This window comes from Lipotes vexillifer, unplaced genomic scaffold (assembly GCF_000442215.2).
Source record: "Lipotes vexillifer unplaced genomic scaffold, Lipotes_vexillifer_v1.1 scaffold1261, whole genome shotgun sequence".
NCBI classification, from domain to species: domain Eukaryota; kingdom Metazoa; phylum Chordata; class Mammalia; order Artiodactyla; family Lipotidae; genus Lipotes; species Lipotes vexillifer.
The window spans coordinates 1,085,282-1,105,662 of record NW_006796548.1 but is presented as its reverse complement, the minus strand read 5'-3'; the positions used below and the strand labels follow the sequence as shown (position 1 = coordinate 1,105,662).

Genomic DNA, 20,381 nt, shown 5'->3' with positions numbered 1-20,381 from the left:
TTAGAGTTTGTTCTTTTAAAACACTGACTACATAAGAGTAATTTTTAACTTAATGACAAAAGTTTCAAATATGAATGATTTCAAACAGTTTAGGTTTGTTTTCTGCCATAATTATAAAACATTTAGGATATTGGAATAATGATAGGTCATTTTCGGTCTGAAGGTAATGGACTAATTAGTTTAGTCAGGTAGGGTGCCAGACACTTAAATGTGCTCTTACCTGGTTCCCTGTGAAAATTCAATAGTGGTAGTTTATATGTTTTTGAAACACCTTGAAATTATCTTGTATACAGTTTGGTTGTGGTGAATTTATTTAAAATATTTTCTTTGAAAAAGTTCACTAAGTAGATCTTCCAATATTAAAAAAAAAAGGTATCTCTGTAATAAAAGTAAGAGGATTAATTGTTCATCCATCATGCCAACTCAAGCTAGGTCTTTCTTTCCAGTGCAGCAACAGATTTTAGGGCAACAAAGTTCAGAATGGATACAATGGCCTGTTCAGAAAGCATGCAAGTGATATCAGGTCATTACTTTCAAGTCAGTCTGATAATTTGTTAACCAGACTCTGACTGTGGAAAGAGAGAGTTATGGGAAGTCAATGTAAGTTGCAGACATGCCAGATCTGTTGGTTCACATCCCAGCTACCTGATATTGGGCTTTATTTCCTTTTCTTCTTCTTCTTCACTATCATCAACCTGTTGTATGACCAGATCAGCAGACCCATCCTCTACAATCTCCACGTATGATCTATTCTCATCTTCACCCAAGTGCCATCTGGAATCCTTATCTCCATCTGATGGGGACATAAGATGCTGTTCAGCTTCCAAATCAATGGGGAGGCTGTCTATGCCAACTTCAGCAAGGCACTCATTACAGAGTCTGTAGCGCCTGGTTCCTTCCTGTACCACTTGACCTGTTAGATCAGTCACATGGCGTTTGCATTTTCTGCAGATGAGTTTGCATGCCTGGTGAATCTGTGTAGAGATTTAAATAGTGATAAGAAAAGATTTTTCAAAAGCAGAACAGTTTGATATTCTAAGTACCAATTCATAAATTTAAAATGTTCAAAGCCAAGCATTAGTAATAAATTAACATCTAGTTATTAGAAAAAAATCACAGGTTTTGGTGATAAATTAATGTCACAGAAATATTAAATACCAGCTTTATCTAAATAATGTCTATTATGTTTTTATGATTAATATTACATACTTATTAATTTCACATATCCCTTAATCCAATCATATTTTTATATCTGAGGTAACAAGGGACACATTCCCAGAATAATACAAAATTATTGCAAACACTTAATATCTGCCATATACTTTTCTAAGGACTTTACATATCTTAATTCAGGGGAAAAAACTCATTTCATTTGAATACTAATATTTTGTTATTTTGCTAGAGAAAGAAAAAATATTGTCCCAAATTTAAATTTATCAAAAAATATTTTTCAATATAAAGATTATTGCCACTTTTATTAATGAAAGATCTAATAGAAAGAAGACTGGACTAGGAATTGGAAAGCTTGGGTTCTAGTCCTGCTTTTGTCATTTACTTACCATGTTATCTTTAAGCAAGTAACTTAAAACATAAACCTGCTTCCAGGGTGACTGTCAAAATATTTAACAACTGGTAAGGTATGGGCACCACCCAAACAGAATAGAAGCCTGACTATCAGAATGCACACTGGTTATAAACAACCACTATGGTGGTTCTGCTACATATCAGTCTATTATTATTCCTAACTGCTCCGTTATTACTAATAGAGATACAACTCAGGTTGTGTGGACCAAATGAGTTAATATGTGTGAAATGCTTCGGGAAGAAGTTGTAATTGATGAATAATTGTGTATTATAGTTAGTAACTTTGTTCAGTAGCTGTCAGAGCAATAGATTATAGATTCTAATCTAAAAATTATTACATATAATTAACTATATATGCTGAATTAATGTTTATGGCATATTCATTTAGATAATGTCAGAATGGTATGAAAGTGGGCCACCAAACGCAAATAGTCAAAAAACCCAAGAGAACTAAAGCAGTCTGGTAAAGTATCTAAGAAAACGTATGGGACTACCACTCAGTACAGTTATTATCTTCTGCTTAACCACTGACATATTAATCAGTAAATGTTGAAAGTACATAATTTGAGTGCACCTTTATTTCTCCTGTGATAGAATCAGTATTATGGTTATCCTATGTGGCATTGTTTTTATTACAAAGTTCTGACACAGATTCATGTTCATCCCCCTCCAAATCCAATACAATTATGAAGACAAAGAAATTAAGTGAAACACTGTAATGTTAAAACTGAAAATATCATCATGAACTCATTATTTTAAAAATATATACCTTCTAGCTCAGAAACAATCTAAAAAGGATACCCTAATAACAATGAGCACCCTGGGTGTCCAAATTTTGGTTTCTAATTTCATTCCCCGCTAAGAGGTACCAAAGCTCCTTTGAGAAATGGCTGATTCCAGTTTTGTGGCAGGGGAAGTACAAGATGAGCCTAGGGCTCTTTTGGAGCCAGAGAACAAGGGCACTGAAAATTTAATGGAGTTGTGACAAAAGGACACAAGAGCCAGCTTCAAAGGTCCCCACTGCACAAATTTGAAATTTTGAGTATCAAAAAAATAATAATTGTTATGGATCCAAACATAATGAACCAATGAAAATTCATGAGAACATATGCTATTTAAAAAAACAAAGCCAGAAAAAACTCATATACCATTTGAGGCTACTATTAAATCACTCTTTACTTTGAAAATTGGTAGTTAAAGGGAAATAATTGAACATTTATCTTGCTTCTCCTGCAGGAACCCTATTTCAAAGTAACCAAATAGCCCCAAGTGATGAAGGAAAGCTTTACTTTATAGAATTCCAGCTAATAATATAGAAGGAAGGATAATATTAGTAACTCATTCCACAACTCCAAGTAAAATTAATAATTTGGACAGAGATTACCAATTGGTATTAATACTATTAAATGAATAGTTCATGGGGAAATGGATAGTCATATAATACCAAAATAGTTACACAGAGATTCCTTTCTAATTACAATGCAATGGTGGGATCATAGTATCACCCTAATCCAGTGATCAATTGTAACAACATGAATGATGGGTCCACCAGATATGATGTGCCTCCTAATGTGACATAATATGAAACATACAATTTTGTCTTTGATGAAAGTATTTAACTTGAAGCCATTAAGCCTTTAGATAAAACTTCTAGTTTTCGGAAAATGCAGGGGGGGAATAAAAGAACAAGCTAAAAATGACACCATGTAGAAGCAAGCAGAGAAATCCAGAGGTAGGATATTTTGTAAAACGGGTAGGGAACTATGCTAGCTCAAAAACATATTTAAGGGATCTAACAATGAGATGAGTTCTGGATTGGATTCTGGCTTGGACACACCAACTATAAGTGGTATTTTAGGAAACTATAGGTAAATTTGAACTGTGCAACACATAAAATTTTATTGAGACGGAAATGTAGAGATTATTCACTAAAGAAAGCAGGTTACAGGGGCTTCCCTGGTGGTGCAGTGGTTAAGAATCCGCCTGCTAATGCAGGGGACACGGATTTGAGCCCTGGTCTGGGAAGATCCCACATACCGCAGAGCAACTGAGCCCACAGCTACTGATCCTGCACTCTAGAGCCCACGAGCCACAACTACTGAGCCCATGTGCCACAACTACTGAAGCCCGCACGCCTAGAGCCCGTGCTCTGCAACAAGAGAAGCCACCACAATGAGAAGACTGCGCACCACAAGGAAGAGTAGTCCCTGCTCGCCGCAACAAGAGAAAGCCCACATGCACCAACAAAGACCCAATGCAGCCAAAAATAAATGAATAAAATAAATAAATCTAAAAAAAAAAAGAAAGCAGGTTACAAAATAGCATATACAGTATGATATCATTTTGGTTAAAAAAAATAAATGCACATGATAAAGTGTTAAGAATAGTAATATCTGGGTGGTAAAAATATGGTATTTTTATTTTCTTATTCTTACATCTATTTTTGTAGTTTTTATAATGCATACTTATTGCTTTTGTAATAATAAAAGGTTATTTTAATTTTTAAAAATCTAGCTTCAGAGATTAATGAAGGCAGAGTTTGTTTTGCTCACTGCCGTATACCTAGCTCTTAGAAAAGGGTCTGGCACGTAGTAGGTGCTCAATATATATTTGTTGGATGAATACCTAGAAAGCAATTCATCAAGTGACCATTACCCTTCCAAATTAAAAGGAGCTCATATAAATGGAATAAAAGTATGGGTAATAGAACATCAATTTTAGAAAAAATTTTTGCTGCAAGATGAACAGAATAATTCCAATGTCACTACCTTATTTTTTTTTTTTTTTTATTTATTTATTTTTGGCTGTGTTGGGTTTTCATTGCTGTGTGCGGGCTTTCTCTAGTTGTGGAGAGCAGGGGCTACTCTTCGTTGCAGTGCATGGGCTTTTCATTGCAGTGGCTTCTCTTGTTGCAAACCACAGGCTCTAGGCCCGCGGGCTTCAGTTAGTTGTGGCTTGCGGGCTCCAGAGTGCAGGCTCAGTTGCTCCGCGGCATGGCATGTGGGATCTTCCCAGACCAGGGCTCAAACCCGTGTCCCCTGCACTGGCAGGCGGATTCTTAACCACTGCGCCACCAGGGAAGTCCCATCAGTACCTTATTAAACCAACAGAGCACTGAACAGAAAATTCCCTGAGATTTTTCTGACTGCTGACAGTCCAGTCCTTGATTGAGTCGCCCTATTGCCCACCTCACTCCATTCCTTCAGGAGACCAGAGAAACTGGAGAGACACTAGAAAGAGGCTGTAGTGGAGAGAGGTCAGACAGCAGAAACTAGACTGACAACCTACCAGATAAGGATTCAAGAATCATTAGCAGATGCTTAATATCTGAAGTGGTGATTCTGACACAGACATTTAAAAAGTTTTAAACATTTTAAAAGTTTACATTGTCTTTGGCTCTGAAAAAACCGGGATATAAAAATAATAGATTTTAAGTGAATTGAAATGGATATTCAAAAGAATATCTCTTATCTCAAGGTTTCAGAGGAGAAAAAAAAAACCTATTTTAAAAAATATGGGGCTTCCCTGGTGGCACAGTGGTTAAGAATCTGCCTGCCAATGCAAGGGACAAGGGTTTGAGCACTGGCCTGGGAAGATCCCACATGCTGTGGAGCAGCTAAGCCCGTGCACCACAACTACTGAGCCTGCGCTCTAGAGCCCGTGCTCCACAAGAGAAGCCACGACGATGAGAAGCGCGCACTGCAAAGAGTAGCCCCCGCTCGCCGCAACTAGAGAAAGCCCATGTGCAGCAACAAAAGACCCAACACAGCCAAAAATAAAAAAACAAATAAATAAAATTTTAAAATATATAAAATTATGCATTATGTGCAAACTAAAACATTAAATTGGAAAAATTGTTTAATGTTGCAGAGTTGTGTGAAAAGATTTTCCTCAGTGAACTAGATTATCCTAAAGCAGATAAATGCATGTATTTCCTAAAAAGTAAAATGATGAAAAATCATATACATACTGTTCGAAAATGGCTACTTAGATGGTCTAGCCGGCTAAATCTTTTCCCACAAGCTTGACAGGGATAGGGCCTTTCTCCTGTGTGACAACGAAGGTGGCGCTTGAGGTCTGCCTTCCGCTTCACCACATGTGTGCAGTACGGGCACTTGAACCTCATCCTGGGCAGGTCATCTGTCAAGAGACAGTTTGATTAAGTCACCGGAAAATTCATAATCACCGTTCTGATAACATCAAGAATCCAAAAGGGGCTGGAGAGTCCAATCTCGGAAAGGTAGGCAACAAGAAGGAAGAAATTTTATAAAGACTAGATTGTCAGTGTAATCCTAAGTATAGAACCGTACCTTCAGGATTTGATATATTTACAAAGTCTGGGTAGACTTAGACTGTCCCACTCATCTTTTTATTTAATGGCATAGAGTCACTAGATTTAAGTAAAGCAGTAGTACTAGATTTTAAAAATACAGACAAAATCCAGGGTCTTTACGCTTTTAAGTAACTTGTTTTATTTACATGGGTTTATCACCCCCCCACCCCTCGCTCTTAACTTTTCTTTAAAAAAATTTTTTTAATCGTTCCACCTGGGCAGGAATCTGACTCGCAGGCATTCAGTCATAATCCCACAGATGATAGCTTCTCCCCATTGGCTCCGCAGCCAAGCACACACACCAGATGTCTGAACCCCCTTGTTCTTACTTTTCATACAGCTGTACTGCTTTTCTTTTAAAGGTTAAAAAGTGTCAAGGATCTGTAATCGTTTGTTTTAAAACTCACACATATTCAAAATGTTAGTTGTGGTTGGAGGCAAACCTTCTCAGTTTAACAGCAGTTAAGTTCAGCTGTTCATTATTGAAGTTAGATTTAAATAACCTAGAGTTACAAAAGTGCAAAGCCCAAAAAAGGATAACTTTGTTGCTGTTTTAAAATGCAACAGAGATTTCCCATTTTTGCTCTGTTATTTCTGTCTGCCTCGGTCAATAGTAGAGTGCCTCAGCATTTTCAGAAAGCTTTATAATACAGTTTCATGTATTTTCATGTTAGTATCCTACAGGAAAATGTGATTAGTAAAAATCAATCAGGTTGCCTATTTTTAAATATGTTATCTATAACCAAATTATTTTCTATAATTCACATGACAACCAGGGAAATGTGAATATTGATTGGTTTTTAGTGATATTAAGGACTTGTTAATTTTGTTTAGGTATGATAATAATGGTATTGTAGTTTTTTTCCTAAGACTATATTTTAGGGGCACATTCTGAAATATTTACACATGAAAACATATGATGTCTGAGATCTGCTTAAAAATGGGAGTGGTCGGGGCAGAGGTACAGATGAAACAAGACTGGTCATGAGTGGGACTGGGTAACCGGTGCATGGCGGTTAATTAGACTACTTTTATATATACTTGGAATTTTTCTAAAATTAAAAAACTAAAATATATCATCTAAATCTTTTTTTAACATCCTTATTGGAGTATAATTGTCATCTAAATCTTATACTCTGCAAGAGTTTAATTTTATCATAATTTTCCTTTAAATTCACATGTAAACTATTAAGCAAATTTGCTAACTGATTAATTGGTGGGGGGAACTGGATGATATACACTTCTAATCTCTGTTCTCTACTTTGAAACTATCAGCCTCCAATAATATCTCTGCATTTTACTACTATCATAAAAATGAGATGCCTCATGGTGGTGCAGAGATACAGTATCAATATTATATGTTGTATTAGTTAAGTTTTTAAAAATTATGTATTTATATCTTAATAAAATCAGATTTAGTTTAATTTCTTTTCGATACTGGGTCTGTGAACCTTTACCAATATGTATGGTTGCTCTATTTAACTTTTCTGTATAAAAATACTGCTCCTGAGTGAATACTCAGAAAAAAATGTAGGGCTTCGCTGGTGGCGCAGTGGTTGAGAGTCTGCCTGCCGATGCAGCGGACACGGGTTCGTGCCCCGGTCTGGGAAGATCCCACATGCCGCGGAGTGGCTGGGCCCGTGAGCCATGGCTGCTGAGCCTGCGCGTCCGGAGCCTGTGCTCCGCAACGGGAGAGGCCACGGCAGTGAGAGGCCCGCGTACCGCAAAAAAAAAAAAAAAAAAAAAAGTAAATATTTAAAGTGAAAATATGATGTATAACTGAATATGATGTATAACTGTACAGCAAAGTGTGCTGTACACCTGAAACTAACACAACATTGTTAATCAACTATACTCCAATATAAAATTTTAAAAAATAAAGTGAAAATATGTGTCTTAAGGATTGAACCTTACAGCTCATTTTACAAAAGAGCTTTAAACATTTAACAGTAATCTAATTGCCCACAGATAAGCAGGTTTCAAAATTCATGGGTTTCTGACCCTCAGAACTCTATTGTTTTGACTTCATTAAATTTATCCAGTATTATAATTTTTAAAATTTGTGTTTTATGCATAGATTTCATTAGAGAAGTATGACTTTAAAAAAATCACTTGTTTCAACTGCCCATAACACCTAAAAGTAAGGGCATGTTGAGATAGGATTGATTTACATCAGAGTCTTGGAACCTGATTGAGGGGACTGATTCTCTTTCTGGGTACCTGGAAAACTTCTTGATGTGACATCAGATCCTTGACCATACTGATAGCCAACAGGAGTAGAGTCCATTTCCGCATCCATTTGTGCCTGTTCTTCAGATTGTGAAATGTGGCTAGAAGAATCAGATGTTCGTGCTTCTCGTTTGCTTGACTTATAATGAGCCATTTCAGAAGGCTGTGACAACCTCAAATGTTTGGATTTTTTAATGGAATCTTTCCTTTGTTCATGCTTGGCCAGAGGCTGTTGAGTATTCCTTTGGGAGGCTGGATGGTAATTATACTTACTCCAAGATTTCCCACTTATACCTGTTCCCTGATCTGGGCTTAGGTGAGAATGTGGAGAACTGCTTTCATCTTGCCAGCCGCCGCTATAAAAAGAGGAGCGTTCTATACCATCAGAACTGGCATTTTTATCCGAAAGGCTGAAATAGCGATCCTTTTCTTTTTCACTAATATCTAATGAAGATTTAATAAAGGTCTTACATACACTAATGACATCAGTCATCTGAAGGAAGCTAGCAGCGGACATCACTTCTATGACGTTCTGACCTGTGAGAGAGAGCTTGCCGGAATAGACAAAGTCCAGGATAACTGTAAAAGTGTCAGGGGAGAAAGCCTGAAATGTTGCTGTGGTTGGCTGACTTGTCTCCTTGGAGTTCTGGGAAAGAAGCATTTTAAAGTAGCCGCTACTAGCAAATAATACATTTCGATGGGCTTTAAAGACCTTTCCTTCAACCAGAATACTGCAGTCACAAAATACATCCTGCCTGCGCTGCTCATTCAGTTGTTGCAGGAGGTGAGACTGATGAGAGGAGATCTCCATTCTAAAGAGGAAAAGAAACAGTGGTTACCAAAATCGGAGTAACACTGCTTCTGAGTCAAGTAAAATGACAGTCAGAAACCTCTGTCCCTTTTCCACTAAAAACACTTTCTTCTTAGAGAATATCGTCTCCAAGACTTAGAAGATAATGGGTTTCAGGATATCATGTAAGACTCTACTCTTAGTTAGTTATTAGATTTTTAGACAATTATTTGTTCAGTCACTGAACCTGATTGAGCATCTTCTATAAATCAGGCCTTCTGCTATATATGGTGAACTAAACAGGCTTGATTCTTGCCTCCATGTAGTTTTTAATCTAGCCGGGTACCAGCTTGAAACAAATACTCATATGAAGTTATAAAAGACAAGTTAAGTGCTAAGACAGAAGGAGCGTGCTCTTAGTATAGAAAGGTGAACTAGTTTGGATTGGGATGGAGAGGGTTAGGGATACCTCTCCAAGAAGTCACATTTAAGCTGAGACCTCAAAGGCGACTAGGAATTAGCCAGGTGAATGAAGGGAGGTTTCTGATTCCAGCAAAATGGTGGTCTAGAAAGTGCTGAAACTTTGCTGTCACAAATCTCGAGATGCTGGCTAAAATACTGCCAAAGCTTTAAACTGTATGGCTGAGCTGCTGGGGCAGCAACATGGGCTCTGGTTTTTATCAGTAACAGAAATTGGAACTCTCTAAGGATTCAACCGTAATGAAAAAGGACTAGTAAACTTTGCCCCGAAGTCCAGGGAAAAGGCAAAGAAAGTTTGTCTTTTCAGGGCCTTAGTTGGGAAGAAAAAAATCCCTAGGTGACATATCAAACCCAAGGTTGTGCTTTGTGAGGTTCTGGAGTCCAAATTTATTTTACCTGCTTAGTGTGGGGAACCTCAAACTGAAAAATTACCATGAGATTAGTCCTGGGCTGGTGGTGTCTGTGGGGACACCTTGCAGAAGCAAATGCCAAACTGCTCAGGAGGGAAGCTCTCAGAACCCAGGCCAGGTGGGAAATAAGCTCTGCTTAAACTGAACTCAGTCATTCCCGTCTCTGTACAGAGTGGATCATTTCCAATATTGTACCACCATGATGTCTAATATGGCCTATCTTAAAAACTCCCCGTGATTTCACATCTATTTCTGGCTACTACCCCATTTCTCTGCTCCCTTTACACAGAGTTCATTGAAAGAGTTTTTTGTCTTGGTTTTTTCATTTGCTATCTTCGCTTCTCCCATTCTAATCAGGTTTCCATCCCCATCCATCAAAACCCATTTTTTGAAAGATCATTAGTAACCTGCATGTTGTCAAATCCAATGGTCACTTCTTTGTCCTCATTTTACTGACACAGTGGATCACTCTTTTCATCCTTTCAAACACTTGTTGCACTTACTTGGCTGCCAGGACACCACTCCTTCATGGTTCTACTGCTCACTCCTCAGTCTCCTCTCCTGGCTCTTCCTTGTCTAATCTCTAAGTGCTTTGGGATTCAGGACATGCTACCCCCGCAAGATGGCACCTTGGCATATTGAGTATTTTGAACTGAAGGAGTCTGAGTAAACAGCAGAAGCAGGAAGGTCACTCTGACACCCCCTCCCTTTTCCACTGCAGCAGATCACAAAACCCTCAGGTGAGAGGTGTCCACCCTACACCCAGAGGAAAGGAGCCTCCTTATCTCAGAAGACAAAGGGACGCTGAGAAGACTCTGAACAAACAGGCTTTGCTGGGTGTGCCCCAGTTTTCTAACCTTACCTCTTACTCCTTATTCTACCACATTCTTCCACGACTCTCCACTCTTCACCAAGCCTAGCATAAAAATACTCAGGTCTGTCTCTTCGGGCCTTCATTTCCTTATGCAGCCTTCTGTGTCATGTAAAATTTATATGGAGTAAATTTGTATGCATTTCTCCTGCTAATCTGTTAGTTTGATTTTCAGACACAGCCCGGAAGAAGGTCAAGGAAAATTTTTTCTCCCCTACAGCTGGTATGTCCCAGGCCTCAGGGCTCAGACCTCTCCTCTACTTACATCATTCCCTAGGTGAGCCCATCCAGTCTCATAGCTTTAAATACCATTTTACATATCTAGCCCCTGACCTCTTCCCTGAACCTCAGACTCAAATTATCTTTATCTGCATCTCCACTTAGATGTTTAATAGGCATCCTGAGCTCAACAGATCCCAAACCACGCTTCATTCATCCTCACCTTAAACCTGCCTTTCCTACAGTCCTATACGTCTCAGGAAATGGTAACTCCATTCCACTTACTTAGACCAAAAACATGAAGAGTCATCTTTGACTGTGTGTTGTCAGCTTTACCTTCAAAACAAATCCACAATCCCACCGCTTCTGTGCTACTGCTGTTAACACTTCACTCCATCACCTATTATCAACAGCCTCCTTAGTCTCCTTGCAACTTCAGTCTAGTCTGAATACAGCAGCCATGGTGACGCTTCTGAAACACGAGTGAAATCATGTTACCCCTCTGCACAAAACCCTCCAAAGAAAGGTTCCCCACCCAACCCCAAAGTTCTTCTCATGACCTACACCATCTGCATCCTGCCCCTCCTGGTACCTCTCTGCCCACATCTCTTTTGCTCTACCCCTCACACACTGCATTCCAGCTCCAAAGACCTCTGCTTGTTCCCAAACATTCAAGGCATGTTCCTGTCATGCAGCCTTGTACTTGCTATGCCTTCTGCTTGGAAATGCTTCCTCCAGATATACACATAGCTCACATTCTCACATTTTCTAGGACGCTGCTCAAATGTCACCTTATCCTTTACCATTAGCCAGGTGAAGAATGAAGGGAGAAGATTTCTTCTCCCTTTACCGTTCTTTTTTAAAAAGTTAATTAATTAATTAAAATAAATTTAAATAAAGGCTTTCCTTTACCATTCTTTTTAAATTAATTAATTAGTTAATTTTTGGCTGCGTTGGGTCTTTGTTGCTGTGCGCGGGCTTTCTCTAGTTGAGGCAAGCAGGGGCTACTCTTCGGTTGCAGTGCACAGGCTTACTGTGGTGGCTTCTCTTTTTGTGGAGCACGGGCTCTAGAGCGCAGGCTCAGTAGTTGTGGTGCACGCGCTTAGTTGCTCCGTGGCATGTGGGATCTTCCCAGACCAAGGCTCAAACCCGTGTCCCCTGCATTGGCAGGTGGATTCTTAACCACTGCACCACCAGGGAAGCCCCCTTTACCATTCCATGTAAGTACCTCCTCCCACTCTCCGTCCCCTTACTCGCTTACTCTTTGTTTTCTCCTACTAGAATTTAAGGTCCAAAAGAGCAGAGTTTGCCTGTTTTGTTTACTTATATATTCCCAGCTCCTTGAACAGCACTTGAGCAAACAATAGCTGCTTAATTAATGCTGTTGAATGAATGAGTCAAAAATATTAAAAGACACAAGGCAATTGTTCTTCATAAAGAAGAATCAGCAGGCATAACAAGCAGGGAATTAGAACCCCAAGAATTTGAGAAAAATAGTACAAAAATCTAATAGGCTATTAAATAAGTATGTTTAAAATGATCAAAGATAAAAGGTGATGTAGACTAGCACATAGTTATGAGCACAGACACCAGAACCAGGTAGCTTGATTGGAATTCTAGCTCTATCACTTAACTAGCTGTGTGAACCTGGGCAATGTATTTAACCTTTGCATTGCTGTTTCCTTATCTGTAAAGTGGAACCAAAAATAGCACTTATTTCATAGGATTATTGTGAGGATTGAATGAGTTGATGTACATATACCACTCAAAACAGTGTTTGGCATGTAGTAAGTACTTCACAAATTTTATCTATTCTCCTTTTATTTTATTATTATTATCCATAAGAAAATGAAAAAAAAAAGAAGAGGTAGGTTTGAAGAGGAATCAAATGAATTTAATATATGAAAAATATAAGTAATGAAATTAAAACACCTCATGCTGCAAGATGAGTGCCCCATCTGCAGTCTCATGGCCATATTCCTGGCAGGAAGAAGACAAAAAGACAAAAGGCAATTACCAGCCCAGTCTATCTTCTTTTTTATCAGGAAAAAAAAAATAGTTCTTCCAGATGCCACATCCAGGGGACTGACACTTGCAACTCAATGGCCAGAATCATGTCACCTACTTTTTAGGTGTGCACTCCCACTAATGGTATATATCAATTTCTACTTCTCAATTTTTGCCAACACTTAATATTATCAGACTTTTACATTTTGCCAATCTTATGGATATGCAATGGTATGCTATTGCTTTTATTTGTATGGACTGAACAACTTTTAATGTTTGTTGACCAAGATTAAGTGAATTTCCTCGCTCATTACAATGTTGTCAAGTAACACTGAATAACAGCTAACCACAAAAACAATGTTATACAATAGTATTTATTTAGCTTAGTGCCTTTGGGTTGGATGGGGCAGCTTGTCTTAAGTGGCTGTGTTATTACATGGTCTTACATCTTCCTCCTGGGACTAGTAGGCCAGCCCAGACAATTTCCTCTCACAACAATAGCTGAAGTATAAAAGACCAAGTGGAAATACATGAGGTCTCTTAAGGCTTAGGCTTGTAACTGCCACACTGTCACATATTCTAATAGACCAAAGCAAATCACATGGCCAAAAGGGAGAAATATCCTCTGGTCTGTTAGTGAGAAGAACTGCAAAGTCATACACAAAGTGTGTGAATGTTGGTAGGGGGTGATGAACTGGGGCCAATAATGCTATCTACACCATATCCTTTCTTATTTGTAAAACTGGATTATCTTTTTCTTATTGATTTATAGGTATCCTTTATATATCCAACATACTAATCCTTTTATCAGTTATATGCCTTGCAGATATCTTCTCTCATCTGTGGTTTGTCTTTTTAACTCTATTAAAGCTAGTTTTCATTAAAAAGCAGCTTTCAGTTTTAATACAGTCAACTTATCAATCAAAGTGTTTTCTCTATCTTGTTTAAGAAATCACTATCTCAAGGACATAAAGATATTTTTTAAAGTTCTGTTTTTCACTTTTAGGGCTTTAATCTACTATTGATTTTGCATATGGTATTCTAATTTTTTTTTCATATAGATAATCTTTCTGGCACTGCTTATTGAACAGTAAATCCTTTCCCCACTAATCTGTAATGCTACCTCTGTTATTCATCTAGTTTCCATAAATTCATGGATCCATTTCTGAGCTGTCTGTTCAGTTTAATTTGACTATCTCTCTGCACCAATACGTCACAGCTTTTTATTTTTTTTTTTCCCTGGGCCTCTCACTGCTGTGGCCTCTCCCGTTGCGGAGCACAGGCTCCGGACATGCAGGCTCAGCGGCCATGGCTCACGGGCCCAGCCACTTCGCGGCATGTGGGATCTTCCCGGACCGGGGCACGAACCCGTGTCCCCTGCATCGGCAGGCGGACTCTCAACCACTGCGCCACCAGGGAAGCCCCAAGTCACAGCTTTAATTACTAAATCTCTAAAATGAGTTCCCCCACCTAGGTCTTCTTCAAATAACATTAAAAACAAAAATTCTGGGGACTTCCCTTGTGGTCCAGTGGGTAAGACTCCATGCTTCCAATTCAGGGGGCCCAGCTTCGATCTCTGGTCAGGGAACTAGATGCTGCATGCATGCCACAACTAAGAGTTCACATTCTGCAACTAAAGATCCCGCACACCGCAACGAAGATCCTGTGTGCCACAGCTAAGACCCAGTGCAGCCAAAATAAATAAATAAATAAATTTTTAAAATTCTGATTGTTTCTTTGTTCTTCTATATAAAAATTAGGATAAGCTTATCAAGTTTCACTTAAAAATATCCTATAGGGATTTTTTTTCTGGAATTGAATTTATAGATTATGGGAGAACTCACATCTTTATAATATAGAGTCTTATCATCCATGAATATGGTATAATTCACCACTCAGGTCTTTTCATATTCTTCAGTTATGTTTCCTTCTTTTCTTTTTTTTTGTTTGTTTTTTGTTTATTCAAGACCCATTTATTCTCTAGTTCTGCCCACATGGAGACACCCTCCTTGAAAAGGCATTGAATCCTTCCGTTCACTGTAACACCTTGTGCTGAAGACACGTGTTCTGAGGTTTCAACTATGAGATCCACATCCTTAAAGCACTAGTTCTTAAACCTCATCTAGATTTCTCCCCTTGGATGGGGGGAGATGACCCAACACAGCGAAGAACCGCTCAGGACTGTGGGCTCTGCTCGCCCAGGAGACCGTGCAACTCCCCTGACCACCCGGCTGGAGCCAGGATTAGGGCCCTGAGACGAGGGGCGCCTGCTGGGCTGCCGCCCCCGTCCCCGCCTCCTGTCCTCTTCACTAGGCTGGCCATCACCTCTAGTTTCCCTGGAGTCTGGGGATTCCAGAAGGTCTCTGCTCACACTTCTGTATCGCGCCTGCTGCCTCAGCACCGCTGATCCACACCAAGGGGGAAAAGCACACAGAACTGCTTTTCAACACAACGTTCCACACAAAAGTTATTCTATAAGCCCGCAGGTTCCTTTTCATCAGAGGACATTCGCAAGGCCCTGACTTCCGCCGGCTCCCCACTGCCCTTGCCGGCGGACTGGACGTGCGTGGCCCCCGTGCTGAGTCGTGCACACCCCCCTGGCTCCACTCGGGCGCACTCTCCTGGAGAACTGAGGGCGGTGCCCTGGGCTCTTCCAGCCGGATCTGCAGACAGAAAACCGAGATGACCCACTCGCCACGCCTCCCAGTGCTGGATGGGCTGGACCACAGTCAAGCCTCCTTAGCAGAGCAACTGGCTTCTGTCCTGAAGCCAGTCCTAGAGTGACAAGAGCCGCACCTGCAGGTCTGTTCCCCTGACCAGCCGCACAGGACCGATGTGGGCCCACAGACCTTGGTCTGGACTGTGTCGGCTGGTCATTCTTGCGTAGGTTCACAGGCCAACAGCCGCTGTCCTTCCTTTCCTGCTCATCACTGCACAAGCGGGTCACTCCTACCTGCTGCCGTCACACACCTGGCAACCTCGTGTTCCAGGGCCAGCCAAGAACTGAGACCCCAGCAGGCCTCTAGTTCCCAGCAGGCAAACTCCCCATTAAACTACTGCTGCCTATAGCCGTGTTCTCGAGGCTTCAGAGCCAGGAAAGTGCGGAAAGCATAGCAATCCGCGGCGCCCCCAGCCCCAGCCCCAGCCCCACGATGCTACGCGGAGGTGCCTGAACCTCGCCGCACCCACCCTCGCCAACACAAGGGACCTCTGCGCCCGCCTATCCTGCGGACCCGGGCGCACATCCGACCATCGCGACCCACGATGGAGACGCGGGGGTCAGAGCTCGGCCGGCGGCGGGCGCTGGGGCGGGTGGGGACCCGGGCTCCGGCCCCGAGGCCACGCAAACACACCAAGAGCCCCTACATCCCCATAGCCCGGAAAGCTCCTTATTTTCTTTAAGATCTTGCATGTTTTCTGTTAGATTTATTTCTGTTGCTTATAGGTTTTATTGCTATAGTGAATGGGATAGCAGGCATTGTCAGCTGAATGGAAATGCTGCTAAAATTTTACCATTAAGAATGATATTTAGGGACTTCCCTGGTGGCGCAGTTGTTAAGAATCCGCCTGCCAATGGAGGGGACACGGATTAAATCCCTGGTCCAGGAAGATCCCACATGCTGCCCATGCGCCACAACTACTGAGCCTGTGTGCCACAACTACTGAAGCCCGCACGCCTAGAGCCCGTGCTCCAAAACAAGAGAAGCTACTACAGTGAGAAGCCTGTGCACCACAATGAAGAGTAGCTCCCACTCGCCGCAACTAAAGAAAGCCCGTGCGCAGCAACGGAGACCCAACGTGGCCAAAAATAAATAAATAAAAAAAAATTAATTAATTTTTCAAAAGATTTATTATTTATTTTTGGCTGCGTCGGGTCTTCATTGTGGCACTTGGGATCTTCGTTGAGGCACGCGGGCTCTTCATCGTGATGCGTGGGCTTCTCTCTAGTTGCCGCATACGGGCTTCTCCCTAGTTGTGTGCGGGTTTTCTCTCTCTAGTTGTGTTGCGCGGGCTCCAGGGCATGTGGGCTCTGTAGTTTGCGGCACGTGGGCTCTCTCGTTGAGGCACGTGACTTCAGTAGTTGTGACATGAGGGCTTAGTTGCCTTGTGGCATGTGGGATCTTAGTTCCCTGACCAGGGATGGGACCCCCATCCCCTGCATTGTAAGGCAGATTCTTTGCCACTGGACCACCAGGGAAGTCCTGAAGCTGTAGCTTTTTAAAAGCTGTTACTCTAATTGTTTCAGTGGATGCTTTTGTTTACCAGTCTGTTATGTAATTTCCCTTCTGTTTATTCATTATTCTATTCCTACTACTCCCCCTACTCACTCAGTACCTTTTTCTGGTAATAACTCCTCAACTTTTCTTAAGAGGATCACCCCTTCACTTCTTTGGTTCTTATGGTTTGGGAGATATTGACTCAACTCATCACTCCAGAGGTCAACTTGTGACCTAGACCTGGCAAATCAGAGCACTGCATTCCCATGGCCAGTTACTGGTCTGGGGATGGACACGTCAAACAAGGCCAGAAAAAGAGGTTCAGTCAAAGCAAATCTTAGCATTTTTTATTGGAGCGACCAGAAAAGAAGACCACTCTTATGAGGATGTGAGCCTGGAGCTATATTAGATTTTCTGCCACCATGAGGAGAGAGCCTACATGAGAAAGGACCAACACTGAGGAAAGCAGAGCCAAGAAACAGAAAGGCCAGATCCTATCAACATCATTTTTCCCTAGACCAGAGGTGTTTGGGCTATGCAGCATGGCATGTGGGATCTTAGTTCCCCGACCAGGAAGAACCTGCATCCCCTGCATTGGAAGTGTGGAGTCTTAACCACTGGACCGCCAGGGAAGTCCCGGTCATTCATTTCTATAAAGGGTCAGATAGGAAATATGTTAGGGCTTGTGGGTGTGAGAATGTGATTTATAATAAATATATATTTTGGAGTTTGTCCATGGTTCCTGGCTCACAGCTCCCCAAACCCTTGGAGTTTCCTAAGCAGTAAGAGCAATAGGAACATCTTTTGTTATAATATTTGGTCTTTTGTCCTCAGTTCCTGAAATCGCATCAGAGCCATAAAGGTGAAATGGACATCTTGTTATTATGAAAAGCCCCTTTCAATCATAACTGAGTTTATGTTAATAAGGTGACTTTCAGAAGTCCCCTAAAGATTGGAGGAGGTTGCCAGGGAAACCAATCAGTGGGTTAGATTAATTAGATTAGAGGGTTGGAACTTACTCACCTCATGACCTCTGGAGAGAGAGGCTGGAGGTTGAATCAATCACCAATGGCCAATGATTTAATCAATTGTGCCTATGTAATGAAGCCTCCATAAAAACCCAAAAAAGACAGGGTTCTGAGCTTCCAGGTTGGTGAAAGAGAACTCATCCACTTGCCATCCCTAAACTCCACAGGGACAGAAGCTCCTGGATTCGGCATCTTGCCCTATGTATCTCTTCATCCAGCTGTGGATTCATATCCTTTAATACACTTTGTAATGAACCAGTAGTCTAGTAAGTAAACTGGTTTCCTGAGTTCTGTAAGCCACTCCAGCAAATTAATCAAGGAGGGGGTCCTGGGAACCCTTATAACCAGTTGGTCAGACGCACCGGTAACAACCTGACTTGTGATTGGCATCTGAAATGGAGGCAGTCTTGTGGGATTGAGCTCTTAACCTATGGAATCTGATGCTATCTCCAGGTAGATAGTACCAGAATTGAGTTAAGTTCGTGTTGGGAGAATTGCTTGGTTTGGGGAAAAAACCCACACATTGTAGTGGGCCATAGATCTCTCTCACAACTACTCAACTTCACCACTATATTTGCTCAAGTCAGAGCACAAAAGCATCTAGACAATATGAGAAGGAATGGGCATGGTTGTGTTCCAGTAAACCTTTATTTACAAAAACAGACACAGGCTCCTTTTGCTAACCCCAGCCCTAGACCCAGTCATGGCTTAGGCTATATCTATCCTTGGACTTTTCAGTTACTTGAGCCAATAAATGTCCTTTTCCTTAAGCCAATTTGAGTTGGCTTTCCTTTTAACTTGTAACCAAAGAATCCCAATTTATGTTATATCTGAAGATACTGAATTCTTTGGTAACTTTCATCTAACTATTAGTGCAACTTTTGTTTAAAATCCATTCTTAATCCGGAAAGGAATCAAAGTTGGCTTCACAGAGGAAAGATTAATTGATGTCCAAGTCATTGCCAGTTCTTTTTCAGACATAAAAGTGTTACATAAACACAAATTCTATTCTTAAAAGATTTAATAAAAAGTTAATTCCTTGGGGGGGGAAAGAGATTTTCTTTTTCAGTTTAAGTTTCAATAAGAATTTGCTTTCCAGGCAATTTGTAGACATTTGAAGTGAGCATCAGTATTGTTAAGAGTTGCAAACTGCAGTCACTTTGTACAAATTTAAACAGGCTCCTTGCTGAGAGTTGATAGGGAGTGGGGGGATGTTAACAGTGAAAGTAAAGTGGAAAATTATCTTCTCCTGACTGCAGAGACTTGAGCACTGCCTTTGACAAGCAGAAGAAACAACAGAGGACCTCTGAAAAGGCTGAGAGCTGTGGGGAATGACTTCAGTAACGGACTGCGTCAAAGGGCAGTCACACAACTCTTCCCGAAAGTGAAATACCCCAAGTTGGCAGCTGAATTCCTAGTGCTATATACTTTTGAAAATATAATTTCAAGATAGGATTGAGAGTGAGTTCCAGGGGCTTAATGAAAAGACTCCAATAAATAAAAGGGAAAAGGCAGTTCACACACACACACACACACACACACACACACACACACACACTCACATCTAGGTAACACACATATGGCAGGGAGGAGAAAGAGAACAATCAAGGATGACTCCAAGCTTTATGGCCTGAGTACTGGCAGAAGGAATTTGCCATTTGTTGAAATGGGAAAGACTGGGAGAGAAACAGGTTGTAGGGGCTGGTATCTGGAGCTCAATTTTGGACATATTAAGTTTAACATCTCCTGTTATTTATCCAATAAGAAATAAAGAGTGGGCAGCTGGATATATGAGTAGCGTTAAGGAAATAGGTCCAGGCTGGGGATATAAAATTGGGAATCGTCAGCATATAGATGGTATTTACAGTCATGAGATTAGATGTGATTACCAAAGGAGGAGGCTACATAGAACAGAGACGAGTCCTTGGCACTCCAACATTTAGAGAACAGAGAGATGAAGAGGACCAAGAAAAGATACCTGGGAGGAAAGCCAGAAAGATAGGAAGAAACATCCTGGAGGTGAAGAAAGTGTTTCAGGGAAGAAGGGGCGATCAACTCTGTTAGTTTTGGTAAGATGAGGACTGAGAGTTGACCACTGGGATTTATCAGTGGGGTGTGTGTGTGTGTGTGTGTTATGCTGGCTTCTCACTGTTGTGGCCTCTCCCATTGCGGAGCACAGGCTCCGGACGCGCAGGCTCCGCGGGCCAGGGCCC

General features: G+C 41.0%; 1 protein-coding gene across 1 annotated transcript in view; it reads right to left on the bottom strand.

Moving 5' to 3' along the window:
* Nucleotides 1-291: 291 nt before the first annotated feature.
* ZBTB8A (zinc finger and BTB domain containing 8A) overlaps nucleotides 292-20,381 on the bottom strand; it is a 49,747-nt gene continuing 29,657 nt past the window's right edge. Inside the window, exons 3-5 of the mRNA XM_007468683.1 lie at nucleotides 8,138-8,958; nucleotides 5,555-5,724; nucleotides 292-974 (exon numbers count right to left, since the gene is read on the bottom strand). Coding sequence (XP_007468745.1) covers nucleotides 642-974; nucleotides 5,555-5,724; nucleotides 8,138-8,957 — 1,323 coding nt within the window. The 5' untranslated portion in view covers nucleotide 8,958 and the 3' untranslated portion in view covers nucleotides 292-641. The remainder of the gene's footprint in view (nucleotides 975-5,554; nucleotides 5,725-8,137; nucleotides 8,959-20,381) is intronic.